The sequence below is a fragment of the Lontra canadensis genome, unplaced genomic scaffold (genome assembly GCF_010015895.1).
Source record: "Lontra canadensis isolate GAN:19392208 unplaced genomic scaffold, GSC_riverotter_1.0 scaffold23, whole genome shotgun sequence".
NCBI classification, from domain to species: Eukaryota; Metazoa; Chordata; class Mammalia; order Carnivora; family Mustelidae; genus Lontra; species Lontra canadensis.
In genome coordinates, this window is record NW_022631017.1 from 6201364 (window position 1) to 6224887 (window position 23524).

Genomic DNA, 23524 nt, shown 5'->3' on the forward strand with positions numbered 1-23524 from the left:
GTTCTTTAAGGACCTATATGTTAATTAAACCAGATTATAATAAAACTGTTACATCCATGACAAGTGAAGGTAGGTATAATTGTGCTGCCATTATTAAAAAAAAAAGTATGCATGGCCTCTGTACTATAATAAGCACCAGTCCACTTATCAGTACTGCGCAAAGTGTTTCCACTCATTAAATAAATGTTCTCTGTGAACCTATGTGTACCTACTATGTGAAAGGTCCTGGAAGACAAATTCCTACATCTTCTAAATGCTGAACTTAAAAAAAAAGCTCTTCAAATATTAACATAAACATTAACATAACCAAAACTTTAATACCTTATGTTTCATACTTTATAATTAAAATCAGTTTTTAGTCTTCTATAAGGATGCAAAATAAATCGGAAAGAAATGGAGTAATTTTAAAATTATAAAAGCCACCAAACAGGAATTGTTTATAAGACTAAAGAGAATACGTATATAGTATTAAATAAGAGACAAGGTCTTTAAATAATTAAGGGTAAATATCTCAAAAAAATTTTTGGCTGGAAATTGCTTCCATGATACTATTCATTACTACTCTAGTGGAGAATTTGGTGAACAGGTATCCAATGGAAAATACCAAAACTAAAAAGACTGAGGATAAGAAAAATAAATGGAAAGACATTTAAAAAGACAAGCAAATGTGGTTTCCTAAATTTTAGTACCTCCGTATTTTTTCAACTGTCGTGTTCACAGTGTGGCAATGCTCTTTTAATACAATACTTTAGAACTTCTCTTTATAATAAACATCACAATGTAATTTATCCAAACCACCACTCTTGCTTTCTGAAGAACAGTATAACAGATAGCTTAGATCTGTTCCTATTTTTCTCTTTAGTATTCTATTTTATACATCAAACTTGTATTTCTGGCATTAGCCAGGTGGGTTCTTCATTCTGCTACCACATTAAAAAGATTATCTAATTTGTGGAATGTGGAAAGACAAAAAATACCAAATATAAATCAGTAACTTCAAATCTGCAAGTTTTTGGAGTTGCAAATTATTAGTAACCATAAGTTAGAAGAGTCAAAACAAAGATATCAACATTAGTGTTGTATCCTTTAAACTGCTAATCACTTATGTTTTATTTATAGTAGTATTTCCTAGCTTGCTCTGTGGAACAGAGTTCCACAGGATAGGGTTAAAAAAAAAAAAGGTTCTTTTATTAAGTCTGCAAGATTTGTATTTCATTAGCATATTAAAGTCATTTATTATTGTTTAATCCAATATTTCCTGCATTTATTTGAACACATAATCCTTTGTATGCATATAAAAAATCCTATGGAGCAAAATTTGAGAAACACGGGTTTTTGTGTGCATAAATATATTCTGAGATGGTATTTTAAAATGTGAAACTAAAGAAAGAAATTATTTCACTTGATATTTTTTCAAAATAGTTTTTTGAACCTACCTGAATATCCAATAATACTTCCCAGCCAAGACAAAAGTTTCAAACCAAAATTCTGATGTGCGACAATAGACGAATGCATAACTTGAACTTTGAGTGGCTTTGTCTGTCTACTGGTATTTCTCTTAAAAAGGAATGGCAGAAAGAAAAAATAAACTTAAAAAGGCTGTCTTATAGAAAAAAGCTAGCATTTTTATGTAATGTAACTATACTCTCATCATACAGGAGAATTTTTTTTTCATGTATGAGTGTAAGAAAAATACCACTTGGCTTGCCTTACTCAGATCCTAATTTAGGATCTAGAAAGAATCTTGGGATTCCTCCAAAAAAGTAAGAAATTACATACAGCTTATGAGTAACCTGGGTCTTTGGTCCTATACTTGAAAATCTGCCCCACCAATTAGAAATTACTTAAATGCTGACATTTGTTTTAGGTTTTCAATTTCTTAAATGCAATTACATATTTAAGTAATTTGCTTCACTGTATAGAAGTGATGTTGTCCATACTTCGAAAAAAAGAAAAACTCTGCTGTATAATAAACTATAATTTCCAACGTAACCATTTTTAAATGTATAGTTCAGAAGTCTTAAGTACACTCACACTGTGGTGTAACCAATCTCCAGAACTCTTTTTTTTTTCTCCAGAACTCTTTTCATCTTGAAGAACCCAAACTTTATACCCACCAAACACTATAGGTATCATATAAATGGAATTATACACTATTTATCTTTTTGTGACTGGCTTATTTCTCTCAGCATAATGTCCTCAAGGTTCACCTATGTTGTAGCATGCACCAGCATTTCCTTCCTTTTTAAGGCTGAATGATATTATATTGTATGTACATAGATTTTATTTATCCATTCATCCATCAATAGACACTTGAGTTGCTCTGTCTTTTGCCTATTGTGAATAACAATGCTGCTATGAACATAGGTGTACAAATATCTCCTAGACCTTGCTTTCAATTCTTTTGTGCATATACCCAGAAGCAAAACTGCTGGATCATATGGTAATTCCCTTTTAATTTTTAGAGGAACTACATTACAATTTTCCATAGTAGCTGTACCATTTTACATTCCCACCAGCAGTGTGCGCAAGGGTTGCAATTTCTCCATATCCTTGCAAACTCTTTTGATGTTGTTATGGTTTTTGTTTATAATAACCATCCAAATGGATAACAGGTGGTATCTCATCATGGTTTTTATTTGCATTTCCCTAACAATTAGTGATGTTGAGGATGTTTTCATGTGCTTACTGGTAATTTATATACTTTTTTGAAGAAAGGTCTACTTAAGTCTATTATAATTTTTTGTTTGGATCATCTTTCTACCCCCAACTTCATCCCATCCCCATAATCCACATTAACACAGTATGTCTCTGCATATTTTCTCTATCTATATATTATATATGTATACATTTATGAAGATTTTTATTTGATCTACAAAAATGGGATACTATACATACTCTTGTGCATCTTTGCGTTAACCAATTTTTTTGGGTTAATGACTCATGATATTCTGTCTTGTGGATTTATTCAAACATCCTCTAGAGAAGGGCATTCATATTCCCTTTGTTTTCAGTCTCCTGCGACTGCAAAAAAAGCAGCACTGAACATCTTTGTATACACACTTGCTAGTGCTTACATTTCTATGAGATAAATTCTTAGGAAAGATAAAACTTTAGTAATAGATGCTACTACATTATTTCCCCAAATGCTGTAGCAATTTATTTTACACCAGCTTTCAAATTCTCTGCATCTCTGCCAGTAAGGTATTTTACCACTCTAACCTCTCCAACCTGATGAATATGCAATCTCCCCATCATTTTACTGATTACCAATGAGTGAGACTCTTCATGTATACTGACTGCCTAGATTTTTTTCTCTGCTGTAATTGCCTTTCCATATCCTCTGTCCATTTTTCTATTTTGTTATTTGTTCCCTACTTGATAATCTATGAGTATTCTGTTTATCATAAACATGAAATGTCTATCCTCTATGTTAGTAATAATTTTGCCTAAATCTACTGTTTGTCTCTTGACTTTGTTTATGGAATATCTTCTTATGCTAATTTTTTACGTAGCCAAAAAATACATTTCTTTATTAACTCCTGGGGTTCTAGTATAGGTTAAGAAGCTCTCCTCCTTGCTTAGAATGTACCTATAGTTACTTCTAGCTAGTATCTATTTCTGGACTTTCTTTTCTGTATTATGAATGTATCTACAGTCTACGGCCATACCACCCTGAACGTGCCCGATCTCGTCTGAATGTATCCACATAAATGCCACCAGAGATTACAAATATTAATTTTCTTAAAAAGGAAAAATTGAAATGATAGTACTACACCTAAGAAGTTATAAAGTAACCAACATAAGAAAAAAAACCTCTTTGCTTTACTCAGATTCATCTACTATAACTTTGATCCGATTGCTTTATCATTTCCACCTTATTTTTCCTCTCTCCACACAGATATACATACATGAACTTAAATAAAAAAAAAAAAGAAAAAAAAACCCAAGAACTACTGAGGGTGTGTTATATGCATCATCCCTCCTTATCCCTTAATATTCAATCTGCATTTCCTTCCTAAAAATGGAAATATTCTTCTACCCAACCATGATATAGTTTCTCATGCATTATTATGTCTAGATATTAAGAATTTTTAAGATAAGACATCAAATGTACAAATCATAAAGAAAAAGATGATTTTGCTACAGTAAAATTTAAAGTTTTTGCTCGAAGAAAGGCACCAGAGACAAATGTAAATTAAGTCACATCGTGGGAAAAGATATTTTTAACAAAAGACCACAATTTGGGTTACATAAAGAACCCCTAACAAAACAGTAAGAAAAAGACAAACCCCCCCAAATGGGTAAAGGATATGAATAGGAAATTCACAGAAAACATAAATAAATATGAAATAAGATGGGGTGCCTTGGTGGCTCAGTCAGTGTCAGTTAAAGTGTCTGCTTTCAGCTCAGGTCATGATCCTACGGTCCTGGGATGCAGCACTACAAAAGGCCCTCTGCTCAACGGGCAACCTGCTTCTCCCTCTCCCTACAGCTCTGCCTACTTGTGCTCTCTCTCTCTCCATCAAATAAATAAATAAATAAAATCTTAAAGAAAATATGAAGATACTCATAATTAAGACAATGCAAATTTAATTGACGAGATGCCATCCATACACATGAAATTGGCAAAAATTTAAAAATCTGACAATATACAGTTTTGACAAAGTTGTGGAGAAATGGGAACTCTCTATACACCTCTGGTGGGCATGCATATTAGTGCCACCATTCTGGAGACTAACTTAGCAAAATCTAGTAAAGATGAAAATGCTCTGAAATCCTATTTCTTGGTATATACCCTAGAGAAACTTTTACATCTACGCAACAAGGAGACAAAACAATGTCCATAGCAGGATTTTTAGTCATAGCAAAAAAAGAAAAAAAAAAAAGGAATTATCCTAATTGTCCATCAGTAGGAGAATGGCAAAATTATGGTAAAGTTATAATTGGCATACTTCACAGGTACATGCATCAACACACACAAACCTAGTATCAACACTGAAATAGAAAGCTGCAGTATAATACATCCAGTATGAATCTTGTTATGAAACATTATGAATTAATGTTTAAAGGCCTCCAAATCAATACATATAATGTTAACAGATTTAATAAATGGAAGCATAAAGGTACGCACAAGAATGAACAAACGAATTAATAAACATCGTTATCCATCTCTAGGGTAGGAGAAAAGGGAATAGGATAAAGAAAGGATAATACAGCATCCTCTACACTATTTTATTTACATAAAAAAAGTATGAGGAAAATGCCGTATAATGTGGGCATACAGGCATTTGCTATGTTATCTCTATTTTTATCTGCATATTTAAAATACTTAACAAAAAGGACATTTACATAAAATTCATTTACATGGAAGAGTTTAAAATAATTCTTACTTTTTAAAATAAATATAAATGTGGGGAATAGTTTTCTTTTAGAGAAATAATACATTAAGTGCTATTATTATATGCAGCATACCTTGGTATAAGTTACAAAGAAACAACCTCCCTTGAATTCTGATCTTGGTGCTAAGTCAGTTAAAGTCTTAAAAAGTAATGTGACATGCTATCAAAAACAAAAATGAAACACTTCCTAAGATGTTTCTGATAGAGAAATAGGAAGGCAGAAAATCTGTATCTCATGTAAATGTTCATTTTCAATATTAATCTTACACACCTTAAAAAAATAGAGCAATAATGCAATGCTCAAGAAACATATCATTAAACATGACTTTTGGCTGATGCTGGCTTTATATTCATGAAGGCAGAAATATGTGTTCATAAATGTCAAAACATGGAATGAGTTTTAAACTAATAAAAAAAATAATAGTGTAGGCATGTTTTTAAATTACTTACAACAATCACGGATTTTGCTTGTTCACAATACTGGAAATCTCCATATCGAACAGACCTACGACCCTGGTAAATGAAGATATTTTAAATTAACATGTAAAAATATTATATTCAGTATTAATAACTTTTCATCCAGTAAACAAATAAACATATTTGAGCATATAACAACTCCAGTCAGTTTTAATATTTACAACATTCATTCTATTCAATGATGAAAAGTAAATTATCTTCTTTTAAAACCATCCTAATATTTTCAACTCACTAATAAGTATATTTCCTTAAATGACATAACATTTATTCTTCTAGGTTGCTATAATATCTGTTTTCATAACTAAATATTTCTTTTTTTTTTTTTTTAAGATTTTATTTCTTTGAGAGAGAAAAAGCACAAGTTGCAGGTAAGAGCAGAGGGAGAAGATGACTCCCCACTGAGCAGGGACCCTGGAATCATGACCTGAGCTGAAGGGAGATGCTTAACTGATTGAGCCACCCAGGTACCCCATAACTGAATATTTCTAATCACGGGATAGAATGAGGGTAACTCCATCTACATTTCCTTCTAAACTTTCTGACAACAGCTTACATTTATACCCAGTATGTACCTGTCCCAATATTCAAATGAAATTAAAAAAAAAATAGCCTAAGAACATCTGGGTGGCTCAGTTGGTTAAGCGTCTGCCTTTGTCTCAGGTCATGATTCCAGAGCCCCGGGATCAAGCCCTACATTGGGCTCCCTGCTCAGTGGGGAGTCTGCTTCCCCCTCTCCCTGTGCTCCTCCCCTCTACTTGTGTTCTTTGTCTCTCTCAAATAAATAAATAAAATCCTTAAAACAAAAATAGTCTAGACTATTCAATTTTCCCAGAATAGCTTATCTGTAATAAAGGTTCAAATCTATTATGTGACATTAATATAATGAAAATTACTTACATCTCGATCTACTGTAGTTGCAAAGCCAATGGCTTCTTTTTGTGTACAGTTAACAGCTTTCTGAAGGGTATAAATAACTTGTTCATAGGTATGCACCTCATCATTAAACAGCATGCAATAGTAGGTATCCCTCTTCTCTCTGTGGGGTAAAACATTAATTATATATTATGTAACTGCATATTCTCCAGCTCCAGTCTGATTAAGTAAGAGCACACTTGGTTCTAGTGCCAGGGGATGTGCTAGGTACTGGGTACGTATCTGTAGCAAAGTCATCTGTGGTTCCCATGCTCCATGACACCACTATCTGTTGGGGAAGATATGTATTTGACATGTAATTCTAAGTGAACTGGCTTTTATCAAGAAGAACAAAAAACTGCAACAGGGTAAAATAGGTCTGGGACTTCAGAGAACTGCAAGAGAAGTAACCTGAGACCCAAAGTCAAACTATCAATGGTTCTAAACTAGAGGCACTTCTCCACTAACTAGCCACTTGGCAATGTCTAGAGACATTTTCTGTTGTCATGATTGGGGCAGGAGTGCCACTGGCATCTAGCAGTTAAGGGCCAGGGATCCTGCTAAATATTTTACAATCCACTGGGACACCTGGCTGGCTCAGTTGGAAGAGCATGTGACTTTTGATCTCGGGGTCATGAGTTCAAGCCCCACTTGGGATTTATATTAGAGATCCTAAAAAAAAATAAGTAACAGTCAGGTTTGCCTTGAAGTTCACTTTGCTACCATGTGGAGAATGAATCGTGAGGGATAAGAATAGATATAGCAATTCAGCTAGGGAGGCAATGTTGTCAATGATGAAATTAATTAATTTGGAGTAGGACAGCAGTAATGGAGAACAGAAGTTATATGATTTGATGGAGGAAGAACCAGCTGGGTTTGAAATCTAAATGGGTATAGGTGATTCAGGTTTCTGTGAAGATGGAATGCCATCTACTAAAAGTCAGGAAACCAGTATAAGAGAAGCAAGTTACATTCTTTTCCCTTCTATACTGGTGATTTTGAACCTACAATGAAACAAAAAGATAAAAACAAAACTCTTCTATTCTCTAGGGTCTAAATTTGTATCTTTGATCAACGGTTCCCAACTTGAAGTACATCTTGTTTTACTGTGCTTTGAAGATATTGTGGGTTTTTTTTGTTTTGTTTTTACAAACTGAAGGTTTGTGGCAACGCTGTGTTGAGCAAGCCTCTTCAGTGCCATCTTTCCAACAGCATTTGCTCATGTTATGTCTCTGCATCATGTCTTGGTAATTCTTGCAATATTTCAAACATCTTCACCGTTATTATATTTGTTATGGTGATCTGTGATCACTGATCAGTGATCTTTGATGTTACGGTCATAATTGTTTTGGAGCACCAGGAACCACATCCATTTAATCCTGCAAACTTAGGTATAAATGTTGTATGTGTTCTGACTGCTCCGCTGACCAGCTGTTTCCTGTTTCTCTCCCTCTCCCTGGGCCTCTGTATTCTGAGACAACTGAAACTCTGTAATGGTCTCTAAGTGTTCAAGTGAAAGGAAGAGTCAATTGATGTAGCAACCTTCACTGTTGTCTTATTTTAAGAAACTGCCACAGCCACCCCCTACCTGCTCAGTCAGCAGCCAACAACATTGAGGCAGGACCCTCGATTATGACTCCCTGAAATCTCAGATGATGGTCAGCATCTTTTAGCAATGAAGTATTTTTAAGTTAAGGTTATGTACTTTGTTTTTTATACATAATGTTACTAGACTACAGCATGGTGTAAATCTAACTTTCACGTGTACTGGGAAACCAAAAAAATTCATTCGACTTGCTTTATCGCAGTGGTCTGGAAACCAGCCTGCAATACCTGCAAGATATTGTGAAGATACATTCATACGACATATATGGGTATGTGTGGATATATGTGAAGATTCCTATGGCAATATGGATACATGTGAAGATAGATTCATAAGGCATTATTTTCAACATTTCCAAAAAAGTATAATTAACATCTCACTTTATTAAAAAACACTGAAGTGCCTAAGTGTCTAGAACAGTACTGAAAAGGCAAAAAAGAAACCACTGATGTTCATCAGACCCTCACTTCAACTTGTAATCAACCTTAAGTATGTACAGGACTCCAATAAACTTGGTTAGAATTAAAAGTTAAAGGGAAGGTTGTTTGAGGCAGGCACATCACATGGAAAAGTAAGCCCCTAGCCTTAATACAGCTATGGCAGAATCCAACTCTCTGGTCACAAGTTTGCGACCTCAATAATCAAAATGCAAACAGTAAAAATGTGAGAGTTATCAGGTTTATCACACAAAGAACAGAAAAGTGCCTTTGCCTGAAATACGAGGCTTAAGTAAACTAATCAATGAACAGGGAGAAATCTCTACCAACCAAGTGGATCACACATATTTAAAAACTCTGAAATAAAGTATTACCGAAAACTAATTACTAGAAGAGAGTATGTTCGATCTTAGCTGTATTAAAATTAATTTGAGGAATTAGAATCAAAATGCTTAAAACAGAGTTTGAGCAAATACGAATACAAAGAATAAAAGGGCTGTACTTACATGATCTCTAAATCTGCTGGCAATTCACTTTCTTTTTCCCAGGTTAGTATCTCCACTGCATATCTAAACATAATAGCAAAAATGTTGTAGGTTCTTGCTATCACATCTTCTGATAAATGCACAAGAGGATCCTGTTAAGAACAGAAAATAAAAATTGCAACCATCTTAAATGCATATTAATTCTCCTCTTTCCTGTTCTGCCTCCACCCCTCAAAATACTACTGTGAACAGCTGACTGATCTTCCAGCTTTGGCTTCTCTTCAGGTTGATCCTGTACGTCCTACCAAATCAAGCTTCCTGAACCATTCTGTTTATAATGATCCCAATTACTGGATAACCTAAACATAATCAATGGCATCCCAAGGCCCTTGATGAATAAATCTAAAAATTTAAGAATGGCATTCCAGGATCTTTAAAACCTAACATCAGCCCATCTTTATAGCTTCATATCCTACTAATCCCCAATTTCTAGAATAAACAAAGTAATGATACCTAAGGACAGATAATTTAGTTTATAGGTATAAAGGAGAGCCTCATTTTCAGCCCGACTCTAAACAGTCAGAAAACAAGGTCAGAAAACCGCCCCTTGATGCTGTAAGAATCACTCCCTTGTCTACTTTGTTTCAGCAGTGCATGTCATGTTATGTATGGAAGGGGAACTTTGCACCTTATACTTAACAGGGAGTAAGTCACAAAAATTCTAGGTTAATGTGAAAAAGTATTACTGTAAATATACACTAACTTTATCATACCTTTTAGGCAAAATGTTTTACACAATTTTAATCTTAAAGCTTTGCTTGTTACCTAGTTTAATGGCTAAGTAGTATTATATTCCTTCCTCAAATAATAAAATAGTATGTTCTGGGGCACCTGGGTGGCTCAGGAAGTTCAGCATCCAACTCTTGACTTTGGGCCATGTCCTGATCTCAGGGTTGTGATACTGAGCTCAGCAGCGGTCTCCCTGGTGAGTGGGGAGTCTGCTTGAGAGATTCTCTCTTCCTCTCCCTCTGCCCCTCCTCCCTCTTGTGGACAAGCTCTCTAAAATAAATATATCTTTATGAAAAAGGGAAAATCAGTATGCTCCAACATCATGGAATGGGAATCAACGCATTACTGCAAATATACATAAAGGATACAGATTTTTTGTACATCCTCACCAAAGATAAGCCTCGTGGAACTGATAGAAAACACATGGAGATGGGGAATAAAAAGAACGGAAGAAAAAAGACAGACTCCTAAAGGAGATGGGTTTAGAGTGTGAAGAACATAAGAAAAAGTAAGAAGAGTAAGAAGATTTTTGTCTTACAGGACTTTTTACCTAAAATCTTCTCAATGGTCTGCTTTATATGTCCCATGGGAAAAAATTTTTTTATCCTACTAGCAAAGTTTATTTTACTATTTCTTTCAGAGACTAGAAGTCACTAACATAGTGAAACCATCCATACCAAGAAGGAACTAGAACTGGTACCTCCTGGAGAGTCATAAAAGAATGGGTATTAATAATTATATGAACCTCCGGAGGCCTGCGTGGCTCAGTCAGTTAAGTCTTGCCTTTGGCTCAGGTCATGATCTCAGGGTCCTGGGATGGAGTCTTAGATCAGGCTCCTTTATCAGCAGGGAGCCTGCTTCTCCTTCTGCCTGCCACTCTCCCTGCTTGTGTGCGCTTTGACAAATAAATAAATAAAATCTTAAGACATGGCGGGAGGGCTGCCTAGGTGGCTCAGATGGTTGAGCGCCTACTTTTGGCTCGGGTTGTGATCCCAGGGTCCTGGGATGGGGCCCTGCCTTGGGCCGTCTGCTAAGTGGAGAGCCTGCTTCTCCCTCTACTGTTCCCCCCTGCTTGTGCTCTCTTGCTGTGTCAAATAAATAAATAAAATCTTAAAAAAAAAAAAATATGAACCTCTTTCTACACCAAAGTAGAATCAAAGCTCAGTTTGCTTGGTGATATTACCTTGCTATATAGTCACTCATTTCTCACAATTATGTCCCACAATACAAGACATTTAGAGAATGAAAGAATTACAATAAACAGAATTTATAAGAACGAAATAGGTCCTGAAACAGAAACAAATGCCAATTCTTGAGAATCCAAGACAGTAGTAGTCAAACTGTTCTATATAAATCCAAGGGCCTGGTAAAGCTGTTTCCTGTTTAAATTACACACTGGCTTAAAAATATGTAATTACCTATATTTTAAAATGGAATATAAAAATACACTCTAAGACATGTAATATTACATACTGGGGATCACCAACTAATAATTTTGCCATTACATTAACCCAGTTTGGGGCAGGGCTAGATTTTTCTGCCATCTCTGTATACAAGTTAACGTCTTCAAAGATGGTCAGTCATTAAGAAGAATTATTTCTGGTGACACCTAGAGGGCAGAGTCAGTTAAGCGTCTGACTCTTGGTTCCAGCTCAGGTTACGATCTCAGGGTCATGACATCAAGTCCCCCATTGGGCTCCATGCACACTGTGGAGTCTGCTTAAGATTCTCATTAAATGCTAAGGAAGACTTCTGCTCAAAGTGCTCTTATGATAGCATAAGTCAGTTGGAATTTGTAAATAAATGATCATCTCACCCTATACTGTATTATCAATTATGACTAATAATTGTAGTTCTTTGATTACATTTATTTTATAGAATGCAAACCCTGGTCAGTGAGTCAACTGTGAGTTACTCTTCTTTCAAACTAGAAGAACACAAGGCATATTACTAAAAAGGATATCTGCTTACATTAGAAGGCAGTGGGAATTATGGAAAACTAGTTTTTTATGCCATACGCTTTTTAAAAAAAGATTTTATTTATTTATTTGACAGAGAGACAGACAACAAGAGCAGGAACACAAGCAGGGGGAGGGGCAGAGGGAGAAGCAGGCTTCCCTCTGAGCAGGGAGCCTGACACAGGGCTCGATCCCAGGACCCTGGTATCATGACCTGAGCCAAAGGCAGATGCTTAACATCTGAGCCACCCAGGCACCCCTGTGTCATTTTTTTAAAGTGTAAGCATACACTGTATTACAATAACAATTTTAACTGTTGTCATATGCAAATAAGCTATGAATAAGGACTTTTCCTATACTCCCCAACTGAAACTAGTAATAAACTAGAAACTAAATAATTATCGAAACCACCTCCCTTATTTCAAAGTTGACTTTCTAGCAAGTAATTAATACACATTTCAACTGATAAAAAGTAAATTCATTAATAATACTGCTTTTAGTGTCCACTGATAAATGGATAAAGAAGCATCATATATATATGATGGAATATTACTCAGCCATAAAAAAGAATAAATCTTGCCATTTGCAACAACATGTATACAGGTATAATGCTAAGTGAAATAAGTCAGAGAAAGGCAAATACCACATGATTTCACTTATGTGGAATTTAAGAAACAAAACAAATGAGCAAAGAAAAAAGAGATAAACAAAAAACAAACTCTTAAATTAATATATGGAATCAAACTGGTGTTTACCAGAGGGGAAGTAGATGGGGAATGGGTGAAACAGTTGAAAGGAATTAAGAGTACACTTACCCTGATGAGCTGTGAGTGATATAAAGAACTAGTAAAACATTATATTTTGTACCTGAAGCTAATATAACATTGTATGCTAATTACACTGGAATAAAAAAATTCTTTATTCTCTTTTATTATTGGGATTTTAAAATTAGAATTTTATTTAAAAAAAAAAAGCAATTCCACTGCTGAAAATTATTTATAAAATCAGTGTAATGTAGCATCATCAACAGCCAAATTACAGAAGGAGCCCAAATGTCCACTGACTAATGTATGGATAAGGAAGATGTGAGATACACACACACACACACACACACACACACACACACACAATGTAATATTACTCAGTGAAAAAAGTGAATGAAATCTTGCCATTTGCAACAATGTGGATGTAGCTAGAGAGTATTATGCTAACTGAAATAAGTCAGTCAAAGAAAGACAAATACCATATGACTTCACTCATGTGGTGGAATTTAAGAAATGAAACAATGAATAAATGAACATTGGGGGAAAAGAGTGGCAAACCAAGAAACAGACTCTTAACCAGAGAACAAACTGATGGTTACTGGAGAAGAGGTGGGCGGGGGGATGGGTTAAGTAGGTAATGGTAAGAGGGCACTTGCTCTGATAAGCACTGGGTATTGTATGTAAGTGATGAATCACTAAAATCTACACTGAAACTAATATTACACTGTATGTTAAATAAAAATTTGGAGAATAAAATAAAATAAAATCAGTGCAAAATACTGTTAAAGAATTCCATTACTGGAGTCCATACTACTATTAAGACACTTTGGGCAAATTTTTTAACCTCTCCTAAAACTCAAGCTTCTGCACCTATAAAATATTCATAACAGCAGTATTTATCTTATAGGGCTGTTCTGAGAATTAAAGAAATAAACACAATACTTAGCATAATATTTAGCTAATAATCACAAATCTGTGTTTGAGATGGGAGCAGCACTGATAAGTAAAAATTTCAGGTAAAAGAAAGTCTTCACTGAGGTTGTTCACTCAGTGCTTTTGTTACTGAATTAAATCTCACTTCAAAAAGGATTTGTAACAACTTAAGAATACATCCAAAGTACAATATTAAAAAAAAAGATGTACAAAGAGGGCAAAACCAGAATAAAGATAGGAAAATGAAATCAAGATAACGTGTTTATTATACAGACATATTATACAATTTCCGAACAGCTACTATAGACAGGCACTGTTTCCAAACATTTGACTCTATTTCCCAAAAGCTTCAGTAAGAGGAACAATCAGTTACCAGACCCATAGAAAGAGAAAGTAACATTTCCTAATGCAGAGACCTAAGAGAAGTTTCTTATAGTTCCTATGAAGATTTTCAAAGGGGACACTCCAGCCTTCTTACTCTACCCACACGCCCAAAGGGCCCATTTGGAAACCTGGTCTGGCATTTACTATTGTCACAGTGATGGGAGATGCTATTGCCATTTAGTGAGGGGGAAGCAGGTATAATAAACACAATGCTTCTGACAGCATACACATGGGGTCCACAAACTCTTCTGTGAAGAGTCAGATACTGTCTCTTAGTTTTTGTAGACTATAGGGTCTTTGTTGTAGCTATTCAATTTTTCTATTGTAGTGGAAAAGCAATTTTGGACAATAAACACAAACATTGCTGTGTTGCAATAAAATTGTTTTATAGACACCAAAATTTGAATTTCCTATCATTTTCACATTCCACAGATACCATCCTATTGATTTTTTCCAAGTATTTAAAAATATAAAAACCATTTTTAGCTTATGGTGGTGCCAGTAACAGGTTGAAGATAAGATCTGGCCTGTGGGGCCACAGTTTGCTGACCCTTGGCCTATACAATAAAAAAATGTCCCATCCCATATGCAATGAGTTGACAAGACCTGTGGAAGTGCTAACTAAGCATTATCCCTATAGAAATGTATTAAGCTTTTTCCAACTTTGTCTTAAGATGCAGGCCAAATGTATAACAAAAATTACATTCAATAAAAACAATCCTATGACAGATTTTTTAAAAAAAGTACACTGCAAATATTATATAGCTTTCTTCCTTTTCAAGCACAAAATATAAAAAACCTAGATATATGTATAAATTTAATGAGTGGGGGACCAGCAATGCTAAACATAATGCTATTTTAAAAATAGCTTCTCTTACAGTCTTATCCTTGAGGACTTCATTTCTCTTAGCTGAATTCTTAAACAGGAATTAAATGGCAGAGTCTGGAGGTTTTATTTTCTGCCAAGTTGCTGAAGTATGAATTCTTCAGGCAGGACCATATAATTTCAGCCAGGAAGGTGATCTTGGTAACATCTTCCTAAAATTCAGGAAATTAACTCAAGTCTGCACTATTAGATAGCAACCCTACTAATGTATGAGGATAAGGTCAACAGAGTAAAATAAAGCAAATTTTCTTAGAACGTGATTTAAGTTTACTCTAAAACAAAGACTGAAAGATAACAAAAGTCCTAGGTTTTTCTTTGCAAATTTATTTAGATAAAAATCACAGTACCTAAACTTAAACGTTTGAAAGTAAACTACTCTGTGGTATTTGCTACATTCATAATGTTGTTCCACTACCACGTCTATAGAATTCCAAAACATCTCTATTACTTCAAAGTAAAACCCCTTACCCATTAAGCAGTTCCCCCCCATTCTCCCCTTCCACCTCCCTTGGCAATCACCAGTATGAGTTCTGTCTACAGATTTACCTCTTTCTGATATTTTATATCAATGGAATCATACAATATGTGGTATTTTGTGCCTGGCTTCTTCCATTTAGCATGTTTTGGCAGGTTCATCCAAGTTGTACCAAGTATCAGTATTTCATTCCTTTTTACCTCGGAGTAGTATTACACTGTACCACAATTCCATCCATCCACCCATAGATGTTATGGGTGATACTTATTTGAATACTTGTTTTCAGTTCTTTTGGGTATATACCCAAGAGTGAAGTTATAGGTTCATATGGCAATTCTATTTAATTTTTGGAGGAACAGTAAAATTGTCAAATTGTTCCACAGCACTGAATCATTCTGCATCCCATTTAAGCAATGTACAAGGGCTCTAATTTTTCTACATCCTCGCCAACACACACATTCTTTCTTTCTGATTATAGCCATCTTAGTAGGTGTGAAGTGGTTTCAATGTGCATTTCCCTAGTAACTAATGATGCTGAACATGTTTTCATGCGTTTATTGGTCATTTGTATTAGATCTTCTTTGGAGAAAGGCCTATTCAAGTCCTTTGCCCATTTTTAACAGGGTTATTTGTGGTTTTGTTGTTGAGTTCTTACATATTCTGGATACTAGACCCTTGTCAGATACATTAAATTCCCCCTTATCCACAGCTTCAGGCACTCCCAGGGCAATTGCAGACTAGAAGCTGATAGTCCTTCTTCTCATATATACACTCAGAAGCTCAACAGTAGCCTAACATTATTATGCCTGCGGCATTCACCTTACTTCATCTCATCAAAGTAGGCATTTTACTATCTCATATCATCACAGCACAATATTATAAGAACAAATGAGTGAGTGCACATTCACATAACTTTTATTGTAATGTTACTATCAGTCTCTTACTGTGCTTAATTCATAAATTAAATTTTGTCATAGGTATGTATGTATAAGAAAAAACAGTCTATGCAGGGTGTGGTACCATCCATGATGTCAGGCATTAACGGTGGGTCTTAGAACATATCCTCCATGGATAAGGTGGGACTACTGTATACAAATTTGTAAATATTTTCTCCCATAGTTTTATACCGGTTTTCAATTTTTTTTAGAAGCACAGCTCTTTTTGTCAAATACAGCTTTTCTATTTGTATTTTTACAAATGGAACTCCAATACAGTATATAAAAGAGATAACAACAGAGCTCCTTCAATATAAGTGGAGAGCTCTGAAATCCTGATCACTGGGCATCTGTCACAAATCCTAAAACACTTACACAAAGCAAATGAAACACAAAATATGTTTTCCATAGCACTCAATCACTTCATACAAATTTTAATCTGTCCTGAACACAATGGAACACAGTCTAAAAGACACTGTTCCATACTATAAAATCTTAGTCAAATTGTGAGACCTGTAAGGTATGTGTACCAGAAGCACTATTAATGTTCGCTTGTCGTAGATCTATAGCAGACCTACTAACACTGCTTAAGTACTTCAAATGTACCTATCTCTCTGCCATTTAAAAATAATATGTGAAATAAGGATCCTGAATCAAACATCAAACTGTCAGAAATAGCAGAAATTTATGTATTTATTTAGTAAGAGTCCACTACATTGTTACAAATATCATTTAGAGAAAAATAATGCAGAATCAATTACTTAAAAAAGCACATATTAACAGCTGGAGTGACTATAATGGGTACTGAGCAGTATACTGTCTTTATACTTGGTCCCATCACTTATCCGATGGTTGTGATAGGCAAGCTAGTGATTAGGACTGGCTACCGTGTACGCTTACAGAAAAGAAAGGTATCTAGCCTACAAAATCTTAGTCACAACACAACTATACAAAAACCAACCAAGTTAGTCTCTATATATGGGAAAAATATCCTTCAATGATAAATGAGGACTTAAAGCAAAACCTCAAATAATAAATCCAAATTAAATTAAATTTCCAAAATTTCAAGTGAGTACTACCAGCAATGGTATGGCATCCATTAAATGCAAAAAACTTACAAAGTATATCTAGCCACTGGTTATAGTGACAGGACTATTTTGCTTACCCATATTTCATAAGCTAATTCCTAAGTCTGAAAGTATTTCAAATTCGTGGTTAAAACAGTATTTCCTTAAAAACAACTTAGCGAAAATGTTTTTACCTCTTCTTCCTCAATTTCAGAGGTGTTAAGTTCATGTTTTTGACAGTAAGGACCCTCTTTCCAAGCTTCAGTATCACCACAGTCACAGAAACCTCCACCTCCTGATGTTGTCATCTTAAAAAAAAATTGTAAAGTATCTTGTCAATAAGTGTTTCCTGAGGGCTATCAGATTATAAATAAGAATATCAAGTGCTAAGGAAATAACATTGCTGAAGTGTTTAGTTCCTTTGGGAGTAAAATTGAATAAAAGGCCAAAACTCTCAATGTTTTAAAGCTTAAATAAGCCTACACTAATTTAAGCAATTTCAAAATAAAATAAACTACTTTGTAATGTCTAAAAACTACAGATATTTTAAAGAGGTAAAATGTGTCCACCTATAGGATTTCCTTAATTAAGAAAATCATGAGGGTTTTCCTGCTGGGTTTGGTAAAATGTCAGTATCAATGCCATCAGGTTATAGTGCTTAATGTAACATAACAGATTCCAGTAATAAAGGTAACTACAGTTGCTCTCCCCCAGGAACAGTCTCATGAGAGTGCTACAATTGCATTAGATAATGTGACCAACAAAAACCACAGAAATAGTTTGTTTTAAATAGTCTTCTTTGACAAGGAAAGAAATGTACAAGTAAGACTGTCCAGTGAGAAAGTTTTCACCACCTGCAGGGTTCAAGAATTATTCATACTTCCCTGATATGGCAATGATTCAAGGAATCTGGCAAGACAGACTTTTTATTTAATTATCAGAAATTCTGCTTTTAAAAAAAATACTGTGAGAGTTTAGGAGTGGGTATTTGATGCAAACTTTAGAATGAGCCCTATTATATTCTGCCCCCAAAAAGTTACCTGTGTGTTATATATCAAAATATAATTAATGTAAACCCACAAATGACAGTTATTCCCAGGAGCTGCAAGGATATATGCCAAGAAACACAGGCAAGCAACCATTTGGAAAATGATAACCCTGTAGCTTCTGTGCTTCTTATGGTTACCCAAGATAGGTAAAGCAGCTTAAAAGGAAACTGGGATTCTCTTACCGATTTAGGAAAATAAAGAGAACATACTAAGATCCAAGGGGTCCAATTTTGTATGTTTTAGCTCATTATTATCAATACTCGGGTAGAGTGAAGAAAAACAGGAGTAAAAGTCCTGAGCCAACAGGGCTCCTGAATTAATAACAAGACTGCAATATTCCCTCTCCATGATTTGAGAATAGGGTGCAAAGTTCTAGCTGCTAACACTTCCCTAACTTTTAAATATCCAAGGCTTTGTCTTCAATATCCAGTAGAGGAATCAACCAGGATAAGCTTAGCAATAATCTGCCTTTGGTCAGATCCCCGATTTAAAAGCAAACATACATGATTTTTGGAAAAGTACTGGTTGCATTATAGCAGTAGAAAAATAATAAAATTCGTGGGTGTCATGTTCCGGGGTTGGGCCCTCTTTCACAATGCAGAAGATGCCTCTTTAATATTAAGAAATGACAAATCTTCTGTAGAAGATGACCAATAGAATATTTCTTAAATTTCCTGACACTTTTCTTTACTCCTTTTCTCACACATCCTTCCCTTCAGAACCTCCCTCCTGGTTTTACCTCTCACCTTTACCCTCTAATTTTTGATAACCTTCTGCATAAACAGAGAATTATGACAATAATAAACATAAGGAAATAGCAAAACAGACTAGTTAAAAACCAATATGCAGAAACTGGTATCTGTGCTGTCGTTCCTAAACCATGTGTTCAAGAAGTCTGGATTCACAATTCATTTCTATACTGCTATCATATGTTTAACAGTATTTAAATAACACATTTATTAAACCACTCTCCTCCATTATAATGTTAAATCTTGGAATTTAAAAAAGGCAGAAAAGGTATCTAACATAAAATTTAATAGTTGGGTATGGTTATTATCTGGACATTACTAACCCTATATCGATGGTCTCTGTGAATACTTCCCAAAAAGCACTCCATGCATAAAACACAAGTTGGATCAACTGCACAGTCTCTGTAAAGTTAAAGAAAAAAAAAAAAATCAGGGTGTCATTAAAAAAACTGTATTTCACAACATAATATTTCAGTTGGAATCCATCCTAGAAAAGCCAGAATAGTGAACTGCCTTGGTGTTATAAGAAAGGAAGTATTATTTCCAAAGATCTGTCAGATCTTTGGGAAATGAAGTCAGCTTAAGAACCTCATTCTTAACACTACTGGATATGTATTATCTTGTACTAGATTTGGGTAAATCACATTTTCATCTCACTTCAGTTGTTTCATTTGCTTTTCTCATACTGCCAGTTAGATATGTTTATAGATCATATCTTAAACAAGAGACTCCCTATACTTCCATGGAATGAGATAGGGAGTTACAAAAATCTTTCCATTTCCCCTTATCCTAGTTACTGTAACCTGATAGGCTACCATTCCTCCGTGCTTACTCTTGTGTTCTTTTAAGTGCATGTATTTTTAATGCATGTAACTCTTATCATACCATATATCTCATTCTGTTACTTTTTCACTTCTATAACATAATTAATTCATTTTGTAAGTGAACATCTGATTTGCTGCTTCTAATCACTACATAACATGCCATGGCATTTTTCCAAAATATTTTATCTCTCTACTCTCCCTGTACTGGACACATGGATTAACTCCAATGCCTTTCTACCACATATAATGCTGTAATAAAAGCAGTATAAATGTGTTCTTACAGATGTGTCTGAGACTTTCTTTGGCACATAAACTCAGGAGCAGAATTGCTGGGTCATATACATGTCAAGTTCTTAATTTGAATGCCATGCTACTGTCCAGAGTGGCTACATATCCCCTACCAGTGTAGAAGGATTTTTATAGCCCTGCATCTTCAATGCATTTGTTTTATCTAGTTTTCTAATATGTGCAAGGCCAACATATTTGAAATGGTATATTATTGTTTTAATTTGCATGTCCTGATTGTTAATATGTTTGATCAACTCTTCAAACGCTTATTGCTTTTGGGGTTTCCTTTTCTATAAATTGTCTTTGCCCATTTTCCTGCTGGGATCGCTTTATTTTATTTGCACAATCTAATCTAGAGGATATAATCACTTGGCAATATCAAACACTGCAAATATTGTCTCTCATTTGTTACCTGTATATTAATTTTGCCTATGGGTCCTTTGTTAAATAGAAGTACCTATTTTGATGCAATTAAATTCATACATACACCTTCAACTGGTTTGTATTTTGAGGTTTTAAGAAGTTCTTTCCTGGGGCACCTGGCTGGTCAGTCGGTTAAACGGCTGCCTTCGGCTTGGGTCATGATCCCAGGGTCCTGGGATTGAGCCCCACCATCAGGCTCCCTGCTCAGCAGGAAGCCTGCTTCTCCCTCTCCCTCTCCTGCTCCCACTGCTTGTGCTCTGTCAAATAAATAAATTAAGTCTTTAAAAAAAAAAATAGTTCTTCCCCAAACCCAGGTCACAAAAATATTCTTTATTTTCTTCTGTTAACCTTTTGGTTTTATCTTCCACATTTAGGTGGAATACATTATACCTTTGCATATGATGTAGAATAAAGTTTAACTTCTCAATATATACTGAGCTCTTTTTTTCTCAAGACCATCTACTAAACAATCTAACTTTTATCTATCAGTTGTGGTGTCATCTTTGTAATATATTAAGTTCCTACATCTCCTTGGGTCTACATCTCAGCTAATATGTGCAAGTAGTCTATTTATTCCTACACCATACCACGTTATATTACTATAGCTTTGTAGTGTATCTGAATATCTGCTGGAAGTTCCCTTTTTTCTCTTTTTTAAAAATGTTGATGTAGCTATTCAAAAACTCTTCTTTATTCTTCCACACATCACTTAGGATAAGTGTACAGAACCTCTCAAAAATATCTAGCTAAAATTCTGACAGAGGTTACTTAGAATTTATTGACAAACTTCAGGAGTAAGAACACTGTTATAAGAGAAAATTATCATGTCCATGATTATTTCTTAAGTTTTCTACTGAAGTTAAAAAGTTTTCTTCAGATGAATCCTTTATATTCTTGATTAGATTAATATTTAGATACTCTCTAGGTTTTAAGCAAAAATATATTTTTTAAAAATATTTTTCTAGTTGCTTAAGGATGATGAAAAGTAGCAGCGCTGATTTTTAGGACCCTTGATGAAACTCAAGGCAGTTATTACAGTTTGTTGAATTCTGTTGTGTTTTTCTCCCAAGGTAAATGAATATATATAGTCTGTATATGGCAATTTTATCTCTTTCCTTGTAATATTAATGCATTTTATTTTTCTTCCTTTATACTGTTGACAAGGACCTCCAATGATATAATAAACAGCAGCAGTAAAAGTAGGCACCTTTGCCTTGCTTTAGATATTAAAGAAAAACATATCTAAAGGTTCTCCATTAGTATTATGTTCATAGTAGGTTTACTAAGAATGTGACCTTCTAGGGGGAAAAAAAAATCAAGCATGTATCTTGCCTTTTCTTTCCTATCTAAACTATATCTGAAGCTAATGAGAGGATTAAGGAAGGACTGTGCTTCTTTTATAAAAGACAAGCTAATAAAGGAAATGACAAGTTAGAATATTTTGTTACCTCCTAATAATATAATGATCTAAACAACAAGCATCAGTGACATTAAATAAAAAGGTTAAAGACCTTTTTAATGGTTGCATCTGCCATGTACCTAAACCCACTGATCATCTCAACAAAAAAAACCAAGCAAGCATCATGTGCTTCCTGACATTAAGAATTAAGCACATCAAGATTTATGAAGTTATAATTCACCCCCAATACCAAATAACAATTTAATCATGCCTAATTACCTGTTCAGAGGACATATAAGGAATGAAAAAACATGTTAAACAACATCATGGGGACACAGTAAACAAATCCAGACTATGGAAAATTCCACAGGACAAATGACCTGGTTTCTGAGTAATATAAGTGGAAAAAAGAAGAAAAGAAAAAAAAAAAATAAGAGAGAGAAGAACTATTACAGATTAAAAGAAAAAATGAGGAATAACAGCCAAATGCAATGTGTGGACTTTGAATCCACCTGTGAGTCAATCAGGACAATTCCACTCAGCCTAGGTATTAGATAATGTTAAGGAATTAGTGTTAATTTTTTTAGGATATTAATGGTTGTAGAGAAAAAAAGCTATATTCTGAGTAAAAAGGCATGCTGCTGGAATTTGCTTTAAAGTAATCTGGCAGATGGGGTGCCTGGGTGGCTCAGTCAAGCATCGGACTCTTGACTTTGGCTCATGTCATGATCTCAGAGTCATAAGATTGAGTCCCTTGCATCAGGATCAGCACAGGTCGTGGAGCCTGATTAATATTCTCTCTCTCTCTGCAACACCCCCTCGTCCCGCTACCACAATGTTCTTGCTCTCTCTTTCTCCCAGAATCCTGGGATCATGACCTGAGCCAAAACCAGATGCTTAACTGACTAAGCCACCCAGGTGTCTCTGCTTGCTCTCTCTTAAAAAAAAAAAGAAGAAAAAAAAAAAATCTTGCAGGGCAAGAGAAAAAAGTGTGTGTGTATATGTGTGTGCATAAAAAGAGTTGCCATATGTTGGTAATAGCTGAAGCTGAGCAGTAAGTACATTTAAGATTCATCATACCATTCATTCACTCTATTTTAATGTTTGAAAATGTCCATAACAAAAAGTTTCTAAAAATCTAACACCAAAATATTCAGTAGTTTGCTAAGAATTTATATAATAAACAATCGCTGAAATTTATATAATGCTCTCCAGAATCAACTCAGCAAGTTTTCTTCTCTATTAAAATGGTGAATTACACTTATAATTGTTATAAAAACAAAAT

The 23524-nt window shown here is 34.7% G+C and overlaps 1 protein-coding gene across 10 annotated transcripts in view; it reads right to left on the reverse strand.

Moving 5' to 3' along the window:
• The window catches only part of UBR2 (ubiquitin protein ligase E3 component n-recognin 2), a 123399-nt gene that overhangs the window by 65544 nt on the left and 34331 nt on the right, over window positions 1-23524 (reverse strand). For 9 of the 10 annotated variants that reach the window (XM_032862166.1, XM_032862165.1, XM_032862164.1 and 6 more), the window contains exons 3-8: window positions 19629-19707; window positions 17702-17815; window positions 9338-9468; window positions 6777-6915; window positions 5853-5915; window positions 1437-1557 (exon numbers count right to left, since the gene is read on the reverse strand). In XM_032862166.1, coding sequence (XP_032718057.1) covers window positions 1437-1557; window positions 5853-5915; window positions 6777-6915; window positions 9338-9468; window positions 17702-17815; window positions 19629-19707 — 647 coding nt within the window. The remainder of the gene's footprint in view (window positions 1-1436; window positions 1558-5852; window positions 5916-6776; window positions 6916-9337; window positions 9469-17701; window positions 17816-19628; window positions 19708-23524) is intronic. The other variant, XM_032862168.1, reaches the window with a different exon arrangement.